We start from the raw sequence: 19,347 nt of genomic DNA on the forward strand, positions 1-19,347 counted from the left end.
AGTCACCTTGTATCAGTCAACTGCTGCCCTGCAATTGCAATTCCACGTACTGCTTCCCACAACGCCATGTTGTTCCGGTCACGGGTGTACATGTGACTACCGTCTGGAAGCCTAGCTGCCACTTCCACCTGCTGCTACATACATGCTGCTTACAGTTGCGAGTAGTTGAACATGTACGACTATGTTCAACGGCGCGGCGTCCTGTCTGACTCTCTGTGCATGTATGCGTGTATCTCTTCCGTGGAATCCTAGGTAATGGGAGTTGTTTATAGATGCAATCAGTGTTATTACGGACATCCGTCAGCTGCTACGTACTTCCGTGTATTAGTCCTACGGGCCCACAGCAGAAATGCAGCTGTTTTTCTAAGTTCCGTAGCCCCAACAGTCCGATCTAAATTTTATTAGCTAAATCGCTAGTCTAGGACTAGAATAAGCTGTTTGTTCGTCTAGAGTCAAACGAAGTGTCCTTCCATAGAGAAAGGAGGCGTCTCTAGTCGTCACCTAGTTGTCATGACAACCTGCACTGCCGTTGTCTAAACCAGCTTCTCACTTGCTAAAGCAGGTTGCTTCGTACTTGATTATTCATTATTCTGCTGAAAATCGAAGCTTGAAGCCTCACGTTTGTGTGAGTCAGGAGTTCCGTGTTTATTATCCGGGACATGACAAAGTGTAACTCTGTAAACACCTGTACAGTTATCTATAGAATTACGTTTGCAAGTTGCACGAACCACTGAAATCCAATGATTGTCAAGATGCACTGGAATCGCAATCATCTCGTACTCGAAAACATTTGCCTACATTGCAACAGTTTTATACATTACACTAGGTGATATACAAAAAGTTATACAAACAATTATTTAACTGACGTACATGCTGGCAAGCTCTTTGAACACCTTCATAACCTCGGTTTTTGTAGCACGGAATAACGAAAGAGCTCACAACAATGACTCTTTTGTCATGCTGTACATTGAAACAAAATGGAAACGAATACCTAAGCTGTCCTCTAGCAACACAGTCAGATATCTTAATACCTTAGAGTTGATCTCTTCCTCAAATATTTTGTGTGCTGCGCTGACGACCTTCATGAAAAGGGAAACACAATTCTAAGTTAATTAAAAACGAATCATGCCTACTTCTAGAAATAAATGCGCGCCCTTACAGTACCTGCATGAATTAAGTGTGTACGTGCCTAGAACTACGCTGGCTTTTTACCTGGTCATTAAACTACGAAATCGATCAATAAGAGACGATACTGACAGATACGTAAAACTAGATCACCACTCGTATTCACGTTCTTGCGACCTATATATATATATGCAGTAGTAAAAAATGATACGGTATTTCTACACTTTAAAGAAATGTATGTGCTATTGTACGTGTATTTGGTGCAAATTGTGTGTGTGTGTGTGTGTGTGTGTGTGTGTGTGTGTGTGTGTGTGTGTGTGTGTGTGTGTGTGTGTGTGTGTGTGTGTGTGTGTGTGTGTGTGTGTGTGTGTGTGTGTGTGTAATAATGTATGTACATGTATAACTCACAATGGCATGTTCAGACTCAGAGAGTTCGTAATCTAAACAAGAACAGCTGGTTTCTTTACTGTGCTGCAACGAAATATTCACGTCAAGACTCCAATAGTGGCGTTCAGCAAGATTCCCTAGTAGAAACGGTGGCAGTCTGTTTCCTGCCTCAGTAAGAGCTTCAATGTTTTTGTCACTGTTGTCATCTTTCACTGACGAAATGATGTAGAAAGAGCGATCAAAACCCAATGCCGTCGCCCTGACAGCAACTTCGTCCGCCTACGTTCCTTTTCTGCTTAGTTCCAGCAAATACTCTGGCCACGCATCGTCACATGTGAAGTTTCCTAGATGTTCTCCTGACATCTATATAAATAGATACAATAATTAGAAAAAATTCATCGTCGTGAGTCATTTTATCTGACCGTGAATGGATTAGATCTGAGATAGTTCAAGACCATTTGCCTAACTTGATAGTGGGACTTGGGATCTAGTGATAGTCGGTCTAGCTGATCCGAGATAGCTCTAAAAAAAGTAGTTCCCTTCTCCCTTGACTCTGCTGCGAACAGTTAGTCTTGCTTGCAAAATGCGTCGATTCAAGTTGTCAATATTCTCTTCGTTTGCGATACTATCAATAATCGATTGTTGTATTGCTTCTTCAATAGCTGGAGTGACAAGTGACACGTCAGATATAAACGAAGCTAATCTTACCCAATTAAATTCATTTATTTAATCTAAGTACTTGCTGATATTTTAAACAGTCAATTGTCATCAAACTTACTCTTAGTTGTAACAATAATTACTACCTGTTGGTGACTTGCTGAATCTCTGCCTATATATATATATATATATATATATATATATATATATATATATATATATATGAAGGGTTACGCCGATCTCTCGGCCGGATCACAAGATCTTCAATTTCTGACTTTGCATGGTCACAAGCAGTATTGCCAATTGGAAAAGGAGGTATGGGTATCCGGGAGGCCTTATCTACTTCACCTTCCGCTTTTCTTGGCAGCTGTAACTCAAATCGAAAGTTAGTTAATTGCCTACTGAAACGTAACCATCCTTCTCTTCTAAATTTGATCAAACCCTTGCCTGGAGAAGACGAAGCACGAGGAATCGTACATAACCTACTTTCAAGAAAGGATTCACCTTCATTAGATTTGGTGACAGCTACACAACATCAGATTCAAATTCAACTAGATGACATCTCATTTTCCAACCTACTCAATTCAGTGAGTCTCAGAGATAGGGCTCGCTTGAAGACATTATCATCTCCTCATACTGGTGCATGGTTGCGGGCAACTCCAAACCGTAACTTAGGCCTCACCATGTCACCCCATGAGTTTGTTGTAGCAGCAAGATACTGGTTGGGTCTACCTGTGTTTCCGTTCCCACCAAACAGCATCAGATGTATATGTGGTCATCCACTTGACCCATATGGAGATCATCTTGTTGGGTGTGGTCATGGTCCACATCGTCTGAATCGACATAATGCTTTATGTGAGTCTATTTGGCAATCACTCCTCATTGATTCCAAACAAGTTGTGAAAGAACAGAGAAGCTCGGGTCAATCCAAATGCCGCCCAGGTGATGTCTTCCATCCGAATTTCTTGAATGGACGGCCTGGATATTTTGACATCACTGTAAGAAACACGTTGCAACCATCTTACATTGCTCGAGTTGCTGAAACATCAGGAGTTGTTGCAGAAGCAGCAGAAATGGGCAAGGATGATCGTCACCATGCAAGAGTATCTTTGACTGGTGGTACATTTTATCCGTTGGTAGTTGAAACACTTGGCCTTTGGTCACCAGACAGTCTAGAGACTTTGAAGTCTATATCCTCAAAAGTATGTGCTGTGTTAGCTGTTCCCTTCTGGAAGGCTTTAAAGAATTTGCTAGAGCAGCTTTCTGTTAGATTATGGATTTATAACGCTAGAATGATATCTAGCCGCATACTTGCGGAAGTAGCTGAAGTCCTTAGTTGGGACTTCCCTGTATGTGAGTAGGTGTGTAAGAAATAAATAAATATATATATATATATATTGATTCGTTTGAGTCTCTGCTTGGCAAGTCCATTGGATCTGACTCGCTTGAATGTCTTTTGACATTCACGTCATCTGTATCGTAATAATCATCTTGAAAATCTATGTAAAAAGTAAGTTAGTTTTCCAGCAAGCAATGAACACAACTAAACGATAAATAGCAAATCATTGGGTACGGTCTTACTTTTGTTTTAAAATTCTCTAAGACTTGCTCCGATACAGCTAGTTCTTGTCTCAAGTTCGCTTCTTCTAGGGTTAGAGATGTAATATCCGCAACGGAGAACGACTTGTTGATGGTCTTATGACTGTCCATGTGAGTTCTGTCTTATAGTTTAACAAGATATCTTTGAGCGTCGTAGTCTGCCCTCATTACCTTTCCGGTGGACGTGTTACGGGCGTTTTCGTCCAGTTTGCGCAAAAAATGCTTCGGTACAGACGTACGCTTACTCTGTCTCCGACATTGTAGACTGATGGTGGATGAGACAACTTGTACCTCTCGTTTTGCAAAATTGATGCTCTGGCAGAGGCAACAGATGCTGCCTTTCTTACCAAAAAAGACTCTCGAAGATGGTTGTCTATATCGTCATCATTGGGACTTCATATTCATCTTCACTACTTGAAGTATACTCCTGTAAGTCATTCGTAAATACACGAGTATAATGCAAAGGCAATGACGTTGACAAGTATTCTTACTTGTCAATAAGAGCAACATGCTTTACTTCTATCATGCATGTACATGACATCATGCATGTATAAATTCACACCAGCAAGTAACATGTTTTCACTACTAATTGAATAAAGTTTCTTATATACAAAATTATCTCATATGCTTGTCGTCCGTTTCTCCTGACAGCAAATTTGAGCGAAAGACCAATCAGTTTGATTCCCGTCCGAAAAAGACATGAAATGGACACTTCATACCTATATTCACACAATACTTATAATCTAGCTTAATTAATCCAAAAATTCAACAAACATATTAAAATTATTAATAGAAAGATAGATTTACTTAGTGCATTTACTAGCTTCATCCTTCAAGCACAACAGCTAAATATCGATCTAGCTGCGCATAGTCGTAAAATACTAGTAATAAATAAATAAATTAATAACATCTGACCTAAACAATACTGACTAAGTCAAACCACCTGTGAAGTAGTTTTGCTATGACCTATAATACGATGTACAAGTGTACAAAGTTACTTAGTATCTTGATATTCTAGACGTACTAATTTGTAATCACAAAGTATATTGCACTGACCCTCAGAGTCAGATCGAAGCACACACAAACACCAGTATCCAAGCAAGTAAAAATGACGTGTATTAGTATACCAGTATCCCAATTAATAATTAATGCATTACCTACCCATGAATGTAGACAGTTGTTGTACAACTGCATAGATTGGAAGGATGTCAACCCAATCCAAGAGAAAGTCGTTCGTCTTTCCTGAAGTACGATGAGCTCTCTCATCCTACACAACACGAACGACTCTCATCAAGAAGGGCCCCCGACTGCCTACCCAGACAGATTTTATAAAAAAATTATTTCTATTAACTCTTCCCTTTATAATTTCATTTCATCATCAATTGCTACGTCTGCAAAGTGACAATATTCAAAATTTCTGGCTTTACCTTCAAATCGACGGTATAACATGATTAGCCCCATTCGTCTCTTAAAGTGTAGAAACAGTGTCTGTAGCTTACGTCTAGCTCACTTGCATGTTTTCCAACCAACATTGCAACTTGCCGAGAACTTCCGGCGCACTCGACTGTTGCGCGAAGACAGTATAGACGTCATTACGAGCCTTCTTCTACTAAGTTGGCAAAACTAAAGCGTAGAACCAAGAAAATTGGCACGACGACAAACTTGAACGCACAAAAAGATTCTAATCACATAAGACTGTTCATAGCCTCGCGTTCCCTGCATATTCGAGCGAAGCGAGCGCGCAATAACCGTGCAACCTCGCTTTAAAAACCCAGCGAAGGCGTGTCTTGTTGCTGTAGAGACCATTTGACCGTTAGACCGTTGAAACTCTACAAGCATTAACAAGTGATGAATTTTGGAACCATTTTAACTGATAGTTTATATGTAACAGTTATGTCATGAAATTAATTAATTAAAATTTTAACTTAAATAGTTGATGAGTGCAAGAAATAGCAGTTTAACAGGAACTTTACATATAATGAAACACTTGCCTTTCCCTGAGATTGCGGGTGATACGCTGATCCGTGGATCATTCGACAGTTATACGTTGCCATCAACTTTCGAACGACTCGAGCCGTAAATTCTTTCCCAGAATCTGACTGCAGGATACGTGGTGGTCCTACTACAGAATACATGTAGATCTTTTCTAGCGCACGAGCAACTGTGACGCCAGAATTGTCTGGAAGAGCCTCCAAAAAGACGAAGCGACTAAAATCGTCTAGAACGGACAGCACATACCGACACGCTATTTCTCCTCTCCGAGCAGCCACTTTCCGTAGGTCAACTTTGTCAGTTTGATTTCGACTCATTACGCTAGAGGCGTTGACAGATATTAGCGGTGGGCGATTTTGAATATTGGTCGATGCTGTTGGTTTTCGGGAAATGCGTTCAGCTTGCGTTGTATGCCATGTCGACTGCAGTAATGCAGTGAGGACTACGAGGACTATGAGCATGCGCAGAGGAACAGAGATTAGAGCGGTTGCGCGGGCTATAGCTAGAGAGTATAAAATACAGATCTCCACAGTTTTGGCGTAGTCGGCAGAATGGCAACAAGAGTCGGCAGAGCGCCGAAAGAGTTTGTTCTTGACTACGAACGCAACGTTGCGGCTGAATTCGAATTGTGGCTCGAGGACGTGAATGATTACATGGCGATTTGCAAAATTGTGGAACCAGCAGAGAAGAAGAGTTTGTTTCTCAATTTAGCGGAATTGAGCCTAAGGCGAGTGGTCAAGGGTTTGGTAGTGGGGGCCCCAGGTGAGGAATCAGACGAGTACGTGTACGGTGCGCTGACTGACGCCATTCTAACGCACTTTAGACCTTCTACCAACACTATATCGGAAAGACAACCGATGTCGACAGATGAAACAAGAAGGACACCAAACTGTCACAGCATTTGTGGGCCGTCTTCGGTCCAAGGTGGTGTTGTGCGATTTTTCTTCAACAGCTGTAGACAGTGGTGAATGGGCAAGTACGTGATCAATTGATTGCTGGTCTGAGAAGCCCTGATATATGACGAGAACTGCTGAAAGAAGCGAAGCTCACTCTGGCAGGGGCTGTCTCAAACGCAGTGGCACCTGAAGCCTCTATAGCAGACAGTTCCCTTTATGAACGGCCACATCTGGGCACGACGGGAGCGTCTTCAGGTGCTGTCAACAAAATCAGCCAACAGAATCCAACAGGCAGAGGTAATACCGTGAAATGCAAATATTGTGGTCGCCAACACACCAAAGGAAGACAGCACTGCCCTGCAGCGGCTACGCGTTGTTCTTATTGCAAGAAGATGGGGCATTTTGCTGCTGTGCCTCCAGCGGAAGAAGACTCATGCCGCACAAGTCGTAACAGATGAATTTCCCAGCGATGACACGAAGGAGGAGACTAATCGGGTATATGACACGGTTTATGTTGCAGAAGAACCACAACAAGCAGAGGCATTCAGGACTACGTTGAGGGTAAATGACAAAGCGTGTACAGGTCTACTGGACACCGGCGCAACGCGCACACTGATAACAGCTGACATCGTCACAGCAACCCAACCGAGTACCACTGTGCTCAAAGCGTACGACGGGCGTCCAGTGACCACACTGGGAGTGGCTGATGTCCCCATCAAAGCAGGTACAAAGAGTTGCACCTGTACTTGCTTTGTAGTGCCAGTGGATCAAACCATCCTTTTTAGCCAAGATGTCATCCGTCAATTGCAGTTGCTGTCCATCAACGAGGCTAACATGATAAAAGTCAACCCAATAGGCCTCACTGTGGACCCACAGGTGGCTCCAGTCGCCCTTCCACCGAGACGGCATGCTTTCAGTCTACGGAATGAGATTGAAGCAGAGCTAGAGCGGCTTCAGCAAGCGGATATGATCGAGCCTGTGAGACAGGCTACTAGTTGGTTATCACCATTGGTACTAGTTCGGAAGGCAAATGGAACCCTACGCTTATGTGTAGACAATCGGAGGCTCAATAAAGCAATTGTACGGGAATGACATATGCTGCCCACTCTAGATGAGATTACAGCAACATTGGAGGAAGCTAAGGTGTTCTCTGTGTTAGATGCCGAGTCGGGGTTTAACCAAGTACCGCTTGACATAGAGTCTAGGCACTAAACGACATTCACAACACATCGAGGTCTGTACAGATTCAAGAGACCACCCTTTGGTGTCGCGTGCGCACCTGAGATCTTTCAAAGAGTAGTAGACGATGTTCTACAGGGACTAGATGGCGTCATCGTCTACATTAATGATATCCTTTGGTTTGGAAAGGATCAACAGAAACACGACATACGGATGCAAAGAGTGTTACAACGGCTAAAGGATGTAAACTTGAAACTCAACTGGGCAAAGTGTCAAATTCGAAAAGCATGTGTGAAATACCTGGAACATTTGCTAACAGATGATGGACTACTGCCAGACGCTGAAAAAATTTTGAGCACTTCAGGATATGCCTTGCCCAAAGTCAACAACAGATGTAAGGCGTTTTCTGGGAATGGCCACCTATCTTGGCAAATTTATCCCTCACTTATCTCAGGTGACAGCCCCGCTCCGACAACTGGCTAAAGCAGACCTACTAGGTTGCACCAAGGAGTTAGAATAACTTTCGGTATTGCTAAAGAAGGAGTTACAGCGGCATTTCAAAGCTAGCTTACTTCCAACCTTCCCCTGCAGTCCGCACCGCAAATAGCTGTAATGCTTCACCGCTGGGACTAGGTGCGATGTTATGGCAACAGAGCGATCGCGAGCAATGGCTCCCAGTGGCGGCAGCAAGTCGATCCTTAACCGGGGCTGAATCCCGGTACTCTCAGTTAGAACGAGAGATACTAGCAGTGGTTTTAGCTGTTACAAGGTTTCGTCAACATGTGCTCGGGCGGCCTGTACAAGTTTTTACTGACCACAAGCCACTGGTAGACATAATGCACAAGTCATTTGACGACATAGACCACGGTTACAATGGTGGCTTGTATCACTGATGCCTTATCAATTCTCGCTCACCTATGAGCCAAGATGTCAGTTAGTCTGTGCAGACACATTGTCTCGAGCGCCACTCCCGGAGCAAGACACAACGCCAAAAGAGTCTCGATCTGTAGGGGAATGTGCCAAATAGTATTGGAAGAAGCCCGGTTGGTATCGCTGAGATCCAAAGCGCATCCTATGAGGATGTTCTGATAAAGGTCATTAAGAAGAGAGTAATCATGAATGTTGGAGAGATCGCAGTGCTGCTGAGGAACCATATTATTTGGTGCGAGAACAACTAACAGTTGTAGAAGGCGTTCTGTTGCTGGGCAACCGTTATGTCATTCCGAAAGCGTTACGACGGCAGATACTGCGATTAGCACAAGAGGGACACCCAGGTGTAGACGCTTATCAGGACACGCTTCGCAAACGAGTTTGGTGGCCAGGTCTTACAAAGGATACAAAGCTTTTTTGAGAAGGATGTGACATTTGCTGGAGGAGACGACCCAACTCCGACCAGAACTTACAACCATCAGAGTTAGAAGCAGTATAGAACAAACTGGCAGTAGACCTTGTTTCCATAGAAGGTCATACTCTCTTTTCCATCATCGATTATGGGTCTCGTTACCCAGAGGTGCTTCCCCACGCTTGACCACATCCACAGGAGTGATAGAGAAGCTCATGAAGGTCTTTGCCAGATTTGGATTGCCATCTATGCTGGTATCAGATAACGGTCCACAGAAATGGAACAATTTCTGGAGAAACTAGGCATCCAGCACGTCAAAGCCAGCCCGCGATATCCTCAATCAAACGGCATGGTAGAACGGCTGCACCATCTTACGGGAGCGATTACGGGGACTACGACGTTCTATTCCGTTGGCCTGCCGATTGCAACAGGTTCTAATGGACTTAAGGAACTGAACCAACAGAATGTTGGGATCCACGCCGGGGGAAGCCTTGTTTGGTCGAATTCTCAACACTCGAGTGCCATCATATAGCCCTCCTGTTATCGTAAACCCGGCCCATCAAATTCGGGCAAAAGCAAGAATGGCAGAAGACCATGATGCCAAGAGAGGAGTCCACCCTCTCCCTAAGTTGACAACCGGCACAGTAGTAGTGTTACAGGACGGATGTTCAGATCCAAGCAAACGATGGCGAGTTGTTGAGCAATACGGGCAACAAATAGGAGTGTCTGATGGAAGGCGTATCTTACCAAGAAATCGAAGACGTGTAAGAGAATTCCATGCTCAAATGAGCACAGCTGAACAGCATGTACCGGCAACAGCATCACCAGCAGCTACCTCTGGACATTACAGACACCGCGCCTCCTGCAGCAACACTATCACAAGCTTCAGCTTCTACACCGTCAATGCCTCAGGTATCTATAAGCCCACTTTATCCCCAGGAGGGACTCCCAGTCGACCCGTGGCCAAATCAGAGACATTCACAAACTGTGAGAAAGGAAGTAGAACTGCGGATTCAGCGTGGGCACAGCCAGCATTACGCTCTATCTACAAGGAAGGAATAGTAACTAGATCCGGGCGACAAGTAAAATTGACAGACAAAGCCAAAAATGCGGTTGTTTGATTGACATGGGTTATGTTGCGTTGCGTTATCTGTTGCGTTGGGTTACTTTATTTGCAGTAAGGTGTGTTTGGCCTGCAACACACCAGAAAGATACATTTGACCATGTTTTCACCGACTGCTGCAAATGGCAGGATACTCTACGAATAAATTGCACAAAATATGTCTGTCAACATGGGGTAAGAATATCAAGAAGTACCAACAATTTCAAGCAACTTTTGTTAGCGAAAAGCCGAAGAGAAAAGATCTGTCAGTGTGCTGCTAAACCCATGCTACACGAAAAGACAGACACTGCACGCGCGGCTTCAAGCCATAGTGGCAACATATGTTTATCAGTTACGATTAGTGGAACGAAAATTGTAGTACACTAGTTTCAATGTAATTCGTATTGTCACCGAGTCTTATGGACTTTTTTTAATAAAACAGAAAAAATGTGTATGTATGTATGTATGTATGTATGTATGTATGTATGTATGTATTGCGAGGCCGTGCGTTTACCACGTTGTGGTAACGCTCCGCAATTTTTCGCTTTTCTTTTCACTCTCTGGGTTTGCTACAAAGGCTACCACCCTTTCACAATGTATTTAGATATCTACTTTGATACTTGGACGTCTTGAGTAAAGCTTGGACTAATCTGGTGTTTTCGAGCTTGTTTTCTCAAGATGGAAGGTGTGATAGTACGGGACTCGGGCTTAGTCCGGGAACCCGAGTAAAAGAGCGTGAATAGTAGTTCTATCTAATATATAGAATATATCACATTGGCAACGAGGATCAACAATGGAAGAGCAGCAAGATCACGCAGCGGAACCAGGTAAGGCAGATAAGGTTGGGGAGGGGGCCCCACATGCGGTCATGCCATGTCAGTTTCCGTTTGTTTCCAATCAGCCGATTTGAGGAATATGAAGCTAAGAGGGAGGAGTTGGGTGTGTATCAGGAACGCCTAGAACAGTTTTTTGTAGCAAATGGCATATCACCTGAAGACGAAAACAGGAAACGAGCAATTCTGCTGAACTCGTGTGGTAAGCAGACTTATCATCTGTTACGTAGTCTGGTAGGAATAGCAAGCCTGCAGACACACCGTATAAAAATTGTGTAAAACGCTACACAATCACTACAACCCTCGTCCTACAGTGACAGTCCAGAGATACAAATTCAACACACGCATCCAACAGTTACAGGAAGATGTCTCTACGTTTGCTGCAAAGCTGCGAGAACTGGCAGAGTTTTGTGAGTTTGGAGATCGCCTAGACGACCACCTTCGTGACACATTGGTGTGCGGAGTGAGAGATGATCGCACCAAGCGATGTCTGTTTACAGAGAGCAATTGACATTCCAGAAGGCGTGGGAGATTGCTAGATCCATGGAGACAGCTGGGAAGAACGTGGCAGCAGTGCAGAAGGAGTTGGTAAAGGAAGACGAAACTCGCCAGGAATCGGCCCCTCAACTCAAGGAGTCAGGCCAAGGATCGGGTCGTAGCACCCTAGCAAGGCGTAATTTACACTGCCAAAGGTGTGGAGGAACAAACCACACACCCAGTAATTGTAGATTCAAAAATACGGAGTGTTTTGTTTGCAAGACACGGGGGCACATCGCCAAAGTTTGCCGAGCAAGAACAAGCACTAGGATAAAGAGTGCTAAGAAACACCACGTACCTCAACAGACCAAGATGGTACATAAAGAAGAGTTTCTAGAGACAGAGGACGAAATTGAAGAAAACACATATTATGTCAAGAAAACAGTGCCAGGGAGAGTTGAACCAATATGGGTTTTAGTGGAGGCCAGCGGCAAGGTACTCAATATGGAAGTTGACACAGGGGCGTCGGTGTCTTTGATATCGAAAGAGACATATCGGCGAACATGGAGAGGACGGACCACTCCTACGTTGAAAACAACCAAAAAGCGATTGAAGACATATACAGGAGACACTATTCAGGTGGTAGGAGAGATTCAGGTAAAAGTGGGCGTCCACAATACGGGACAGAAGGTCAAGCTTCCATTGCTGGTTGTCAAGGGAGGGATCCAATTTATTGGGCAGGGACTGGCTGCAGCAGTTGAGATTAGACTGGCACTAGATTTTTAAAGTCAGGGGTACGCCACGGGCAGCTGAGGTAGTGACAAGACATCAAGCTCTTCTTCAGAAAGAATTAGGTGAATACAAGGGGCCAGAGGCGAATATTGTGATTGATCCTAACGAAACACAACGTTTCTGTAAAGCACGCAGTGTTCCGTACGCTTTGAGACAACGAGTAGACGACCAGTTGAAGAAGCTAGAAGCAGAGAGAATTCTCAGACCGGTGGAACATGCAACTTGGGCGGAACTCATCGTACCCGTGGTGAAACCAGATAGATCAATACGCATATGCGGTGATTTAAACAAACAGTCAACCGAGCGCCGCGGGTGGACACTTATCCAATTCCCAAGGTGGAAGAAATTCTAGAAAAATTGTCTCAAGGAAAATATTTTTCCAAGCTCGACCTGAGCCAGGCTTACAACCAAGTTCGTTTATCGGCGGAATCACAAAAGTACACAACGATCAACACACAAAGGGGACGTTCCAGTTCACGAGATTACCGTTCGGAATATCATCGGCATCCAGCATTTTTCAGAGAGTTTTAGAAAGTGTTATCAGAGGAATTCCAGGCGTTGACAACTACTTGGACAACATTCTCGTCATAGGGGCGACGGAAGCAGATCACGCAGAACGGTTGGAGCAGGTGTTGCAAAGATTGGAAAACGCAGGATTTAGGTTACGAAAAGACAAGTGCACGTTCATGGAGACATCGGTCACATATGTTGGTCAAGTATCTTGGTCACGTCATAGATGACCAGGGCATTCATCCCGATCCAGACAAAGTGAAAGCAATCAAGGAAGCCTCGGCTCCGTGTAACCTTCAGGAATTACGCAGGCTTTGGGGACTGATAAACTACTACAACCGATTTCTACCTCGGCTTTCCACCACACTAGCGCCATTACATAAACTGCTCCAGAAAGGAGTACGTTGGCATTGGGGACGGAAACAGCAGATAGCGTTCAAGGAGGCCAAAAGGAAGTTGTTGTACCATCAAGTGTTGGCATGTTATGATCCCGACGTGGACATCGTCGTATCCTGCGATGCTTCTCCGTACGGAGTAGGCGCAGTCCTGTCTCACAGGTGGCCAAATGGAACGGAACGCCCGTTCGCGTTCGCGTCGCGTTCATTGAACAATACAGAAAAGAAATACTCTCAGCTCGACAAGGAGGCGTTGGCCCTGGTGTTTGGCGTGGATAAATTCCATAAGTACGTGTTTGGCCGGTTGTTCACTTCATGACGGACCACAAGCCGCTGCTTAGACTATTTCAAGAAGGAAATGCCATTTCCGAAATGGCCTCTAGTAGAGTTCAACGTTGGGGTTGAAATTGGCGGCTTACACCTACCATTTACGACACAGGGCAGGGTCCCAGAATGGCAATGCAGATGCACTGAGCCGTTTACACTACAAGTTAAGGAACCCGAAGAGGAAGCGCCGGGTGAAGTTGTTTTAGTCATGGAGCAGTTAGACGAATCGCCAGTAACGGCCCAACAAATAAAGGCTCAAACGAGTAAAGACCCTTGTTTGTCAGTTGTCCGTTCGTGGGTAATGACTGGATGGCTAAAAATCGTTGTCAAATACAGTTTATGCAGACAGGGAGGACTTCAAAGCATACTGGCACAGACAAAATGAACTCACAGTTCATGACGGATGCGTAATGTGAGGTCACCGTGTAGTAATCCCCACGAACGAGGGCAAAAGTGCTAGACACATTGCACGAGGACCATCCCGGCAGTTGTAAAGCGAAGGCCCTAGCAAGAGGATATGTCTGGTGGCCGAAGATCGATGCTGATTTGGAACGAGCAGTGAAATCATGTGGTCGGTGTCAGGAACATGGGAGGATGCCTTCAGTGGCTCCATTACATCCGTGGGAGTGGCCAAACCGTCCGTGGTCGCGATTACACGTAGACTACGCGGGTCCGTTTTTGGGAAGAATGTTGTTAGTCATAGTTGACGCGTTTTCAAAATGGTTAGACGTACACACCGTGTCATCAGCTACGTCATGGGCAACAATTGAGAGTATCCGAGCATCCATCGCAACTCACGGTATACCGGACATCATAGTATCCAATAATAGCTCTTGTTTCATAAGTCAGGAATTTGAGTTGTTTTGCAGATCCAACGGTATTACACACATCAAGTCAGTGCCGTATCACCTCGCTTCAAACTGGCTTGCTGAACGGATGGTACAAACGTTGAAACAAGGTTTGAAAAAGATGGAAGTAGGAACGTTTCAGGAAAAATTAAGAGTGCTAATGGCCTACAGAACACGCCTCACACGACAACGGGAATAACACCAGCCGAGCTACTTGTCGGGCGAAAACCGAAGACCTTATTAGATTCGGCGAAACCAAACATTGCAGAGAGAGTACGTAGAAAGCAAAGTGAGCAGAAACAACATCACGACAACAAGGCTCGGAACCGGTCATTTAGCACACAACAAGATGTATATGTCCGCAATGTCGGGACTGGTCTTCAATGTATTCGAGCACAGATTCGAGAACGGCACGGTCCTTTATCGTTTACTTGCCGGCTGCAGGATGGACGTATCGTGAAGCGACATCAGGACCACATTAAAGCCAGATACAAACGTGAAGAAAATGTGGCGAACACCAATTGCACACCAGAGGACAAACAACCAGTTATATACGAAGGAGATACGCGCAAGAGAAACAAGAAGAGACCCATCAACAAACAGAAGAGCAGAGGGGAGATTCTCAAGGAAAGGAGGGCAAACAAGTTTCGGCACAGACGCCGGTACAAAAAAACAACTAGACAGAGAAGGGGGAAATCCCTCCAAAGGGAGACAACGAATCTCGGCTCAGACCAGCGGATACTATTAGAACGGAAGAGAGGGAACACCAAATGACGGAACTCCGGAGGTCGCAACGAGTGAGGAAGGCACCGAAGAGACTAGACTTATAAGTAGCTAACGAGATGACTTTAGTGTTGTTGTTTTTAGAGATAGCTGCAGAGAGTAGACTTTTGAGCAGTTAACAACATGACTGTAATTTTGTTGTTGTTGTCTTTTTGTCTTATTTTTTGTTGAGGAGAGGGTAAGAAATGTGGTAGTACGGGACTCGAGCGTGAGCGGGAATAGTAGTTCTATCTAATATATCGAATATATCTCAGAATGGTATCTAGCACGACCACTAACGGTCCGTCTGCAAACTGAGGAGGATCTCTCAACTCGTGACGTGATAATGGCACTACAGACTGTAGTAGAGAAAGAAAACATCAAATGCGTTACTCAGACTCTCCGCCATGGCGTTTGGCAAATCTTCTTTGGGAATCAAACCGCAAAAGATAACGTTTTGAGAGCTGGCCTTGACATCAAGGAACGACATTATGAATGTGTAGAGCTGTCAGGTTCACGACTACAAAATACACACCCTGCAGGATCATCACCTTCACTGGTAACATGTAAGATGCCAGATGCAACAGTTAAGAGTGTATTGTCAAACATGGCCACGTGTCACGTGTACACCGTAGATGCTACTCGTTGGCCCCCATGACTGAAACAGGAGATCGAGTATTCACTGTTGTTAACCCCAAGGGAACCTTTCCTATCTCATTGCAAGTTGGCCATTACCTAATCAGATTTTATGTCAGATATGCAGGTGAAACAACACGGTGCTATCGATGTGACGAAGCTGATCACCACGTGAAAGACTGTCCAAAACCGTCAGCTTTCCGACGCTGTTATTATTGCAATGGTCGGATCATGTGTACAGAAACTGTAAAAACTATACTACGGCTAGCACAAAAGCTACAAAGCAGAACAGACCAAAACAGTCTGACACATCTGTGGAAGAGACTACACCACCACTACCTTGTGGTTATGAGGGTACCTTATCAGATGACAAGAATGACATCCAACTCAGTGAATGGGAAACAAGTAAGACAACACGCTGGTGTGAAGCAGAATCAAATCAAGAAACCGCAAGTGAAAGTGACATGAAAGAGGGCTCTCAGAGTGATGCAAACGATTCAAGAACACGTAAAAGAGGAAGGAATGAAAAGAAACACTCTCACCAACACCTGATACGAATACACAACTAAAACAAAGAAAGAAGAAAAGAAGAAAGCACGAGAGAAATCAGCTACTGTTACAACTACGGAACACCCGCATGTGGAAAACCAGGACGCATGTGGGATGTTGCCAGCTCCAGTCTAGGCTCGACTGCCATCAGCTTGAACAACGATTCTAGCGCGTTCTCAGTTACACCACTGTACTGAGTAAACCAACTTCCCAATAAGAGTACTGTCTCAAGATTGGTTTCACTAAAGCCGGGGTAGAGGCGGTTACGCAAATTGCTCTGATTATCGCTGTCTCCGTTTTCAGACTCACCATCGCTGCTTCTGCTACTGCTGCAGCTGCTGCTGTCGACCGTGTGTGTACGTTGTTCTCCGTGTTCAGGACTATGTTCATCTGAAACAGTCATATGTTAGAATATGTAACCTCTCCCTTACTGAGAAAACATATAACGTTAAATTTATTAGATTTAATAAATCTATTATCATTATATAGATTTAAAAAATACGTTATTTTAAATTTGGACTAAAGTTACGGCTAAGAAAACACATTAAAATATATGCATATTAATATTTAATTAATAATACATATTAATTGAATTTGTCTTAATAACAAATATATATAAATACAACAGTAAAACTATTATGTAAATTACTGTATATATAAGATTCTACACACTTGTTGCATTTGTTTTGTATACTTATAATTATGCAAAATTCATGCTCTAAATTCCACCTTGATTAGCTAATTGTACTCTAAATCTACTTCACCTGAAAATGAACACCTGTTTGCACGTCTTCTTCTGGCGACACTAAAGCCTCCATCTGCTCATCATTTTCGCGTTCGAATTCAGACGCTTGATCGGACTCGCTTGGCGTTGAAGAGTGTCGGCACTCTGCAGCTGCAGGGCGGTGCATTCGTGCTCTTTCAGATGTCTTCTGATTGCGCGTGCACTTAAACGCGATCTTCCGCGGCACACTGAACAGACGCAGAATTCTTTTCCGTCATCCATAACGCGTGTTTGATCCTCAAGCCTAGTTCACAATACGACGCTGACGTTGACGTTGACGTTGACGTTGACGCTGGACGTTGACATTGACGCTGACGATGACGTTGTACCATTCACAATATTTTTCCGTGAGCGTCAGGAGACGTTGGTCAGCACCTGTCTGGATACTCGAGCGTTGAGCGCATGCTAACGCACGTTATTGTAACACCACGTGTGTATCGTAGATGGACGAAGAAATTGTAATTCTTCTACTTCTCATTCGTCGCCGTAGGCGTAGAGCTAGAGAATATCAACAGACCAGTTTCTTCCGCCACTTTCTTCCAGGCGTTTTCCTTGACGCGCAGATCTTTGTATTCTTTTAGATGTACGCGCCAAAGACACGGATAACTCCGCACGCTGTCGATTAGACCCTCCATGCGAAATCCTGGATTTGATAAGACTGTTCTTTGATTTGTAGAAAGTAATCACGTGTTTTCCGGTTACGTTGGTACACTTCCGGAATCGACGCTAGAGTTGAACTCGAGTCAACTCCAGCGTCAAGAACGCTGGACGAACGCTGGACGAACGCTGCGACAAACGTCGTCGACGTTGACATGTTCACAATACGACGCTCATGCCAGCGTCATCGTCATCGTCAGCGTCGTATTGTGAACCGAGCTTCACGTGTTAATAGGAGAAATTCCTCGTTTATCCAAACTTATTAATTTAAAATGCAGGATCACCATGTCTTAGTGACACGTGCACTGCGTGATTACATGCACTCCTCTGTCAATCATCTGACACTAAGAGAAGCTCTTGAACACGCGTCTTTATTAATTAAGATTGATCCCGCCGTTCAGTTCATGCAAATGTAAGCCGTAGACAGAGTACTACACAAGGCCCTAGAGACCAACGGTTTGACGGAGCCGTCAATCATAACAAGGTTCCGCCCATGAGAGGATCTACGCAGAATACAATCGCGTTGACAGGCGTTGAGCTGTCATTATGGCTGTGTTTCCACTAGCTGCACCATATACTAGTCTAGCTTAAATGCGTTAAAACTAAACCAGTTCAAGAAAGCGACTGTTTCCACTAGGAACTTGCACATCCGGGATGTGCTATACAAACCGTCTAGAAACGCCTTAATTTGAAGTATTGGGCTGTGGTCTATCGCCGAGTCAGGGCAACTGTTGGTTGTCACTGATTCAGCATCTGCTAGTAGGAATTTGCATGAGGATGACCAAGGACACCGTCTTCACTCTCTCTGTAGCTGCTGATTTCTTCCCCTAGCCGACAACCCTTACATCTCTAGGGTAATCCTATTCCGGCAAAATAGTCAATATCATCAAAATGGCGTTGTCAGAAGCCATTTAAACAAGCGCGCTAATGGCACGTGACAGTTAAACCTAAACCACTTTGCTAAACCTACTTCGAAGTAGGTTTAGGAAAGCGGTTTAGGTTTAACATATAACTGGTTTAGTGCAGGTGGAAACAGGTCAATTCTTAAACCAGTTTAGCGTAAACCACTTGGTAAACCAGTTTAGCTTAAACCACTTGGTAAACCGGTCTAGGCACTAATGGAAACGCGCCCTACACGCTTTCTGCCAGGAATCAATGGATAGACCGCCTGAGCTGGTGAAAGGCACTAAAGAACGGTTAAGATACAGTGTAAGCAAGACTTCAAATATCTAATTAGGTATGTGCATAATTAACAAAAAATCGATGTACGTAGACTGATCAAATATCTGCATCGTGCATACTAATAGCTAGTTTCTCTAGGCAGAAGTTAGATTAGCTGCGGATAGCCTTGATAAGACCTGCTCTAGAGGAGACTTACAAAAGGCTTCTAAGGAGGTAAGCTTCGATTCAAAAGATGTCAGTATGATCTCTTCGCGTGATCGCGATCGGTGATCTAGCTAATATGCATGTATGTGGAAACAGGTTGTCAAAGTCTACT

At 44.2% G+C, this 19,347-nt stretch overlaps 1 protein-coding gene, 1 long non-coding RNA gene and 1 pseudogene across 3 annotated transcripts; 2 read left to right on the top strand and 1 right to left on the bottom strand.

Moving 5' to 3' along the window:
- Positions 1-385: 385 nt before the first annotated feature.
- Positions 386-2,347, bottom strand: LOC134196360 (uncharacterized). 2 transcript variants are annotated; one of them, XR_009972514.1, is made up of 8 exons: positions 2,316-2,347; positions 1,935-2,174; positions 1,534-1,875; positions 1,213-1,302; positions 1,032-1,079; positions 871-960; positions 729-794; positions 386-675 (listed from the first exon to the last, which is right to left on the bottom strand). It is a non-coding gene; the product is annotated as an uncharacterized LOC134196360 (long non-coding RNA). The 2 variants fall into 2 exon arrangements; XR_009972515.1 differs by having other exon boundaries at positions 386-685.
- Positions 2,348-2,423: 76 nt separating this feature from the next.
- LOC134196359 (uncharacterized) lies at positions 2,424-3,557 on the top strand. The gene has a single exon (XM_062665462.1). The coding sequence runs from the start codon at positions 2,487-2,489 to the stop codon at positions 3,528-3,530; it is 1,044 nt and encodes a 347-aa protein (XP_062521446.1). The 5' UTR covers positions 2,424-2,486; the 3' UTR covers positions 3,531-3,557.
- Positions 3,558-7,751: 4,194 nt separating this feature from the next.
- Positions 7,752-11,623, top strand: LOC134196877 (uncharacterized; annotated as a pseudogene).
- Positions 11,624-19,347: the final 7,724 nt, after the last annotated feature.

Source organism: Corticium candelabrum, chromosome 21 (assembly GCF_963422355.1).
Source record: "Corticium candelabrum chromosome 21, ooCorCand1.1, whole genome shotgun sequence".
Classification (NCBI taxonomy): domain Eukaryota; kingdom Metazoa; phylum Porifera; class Homoscleromorpha; order Homosclerophorida; family Plakinidae; genus Corticium; species Corticium candelabrum.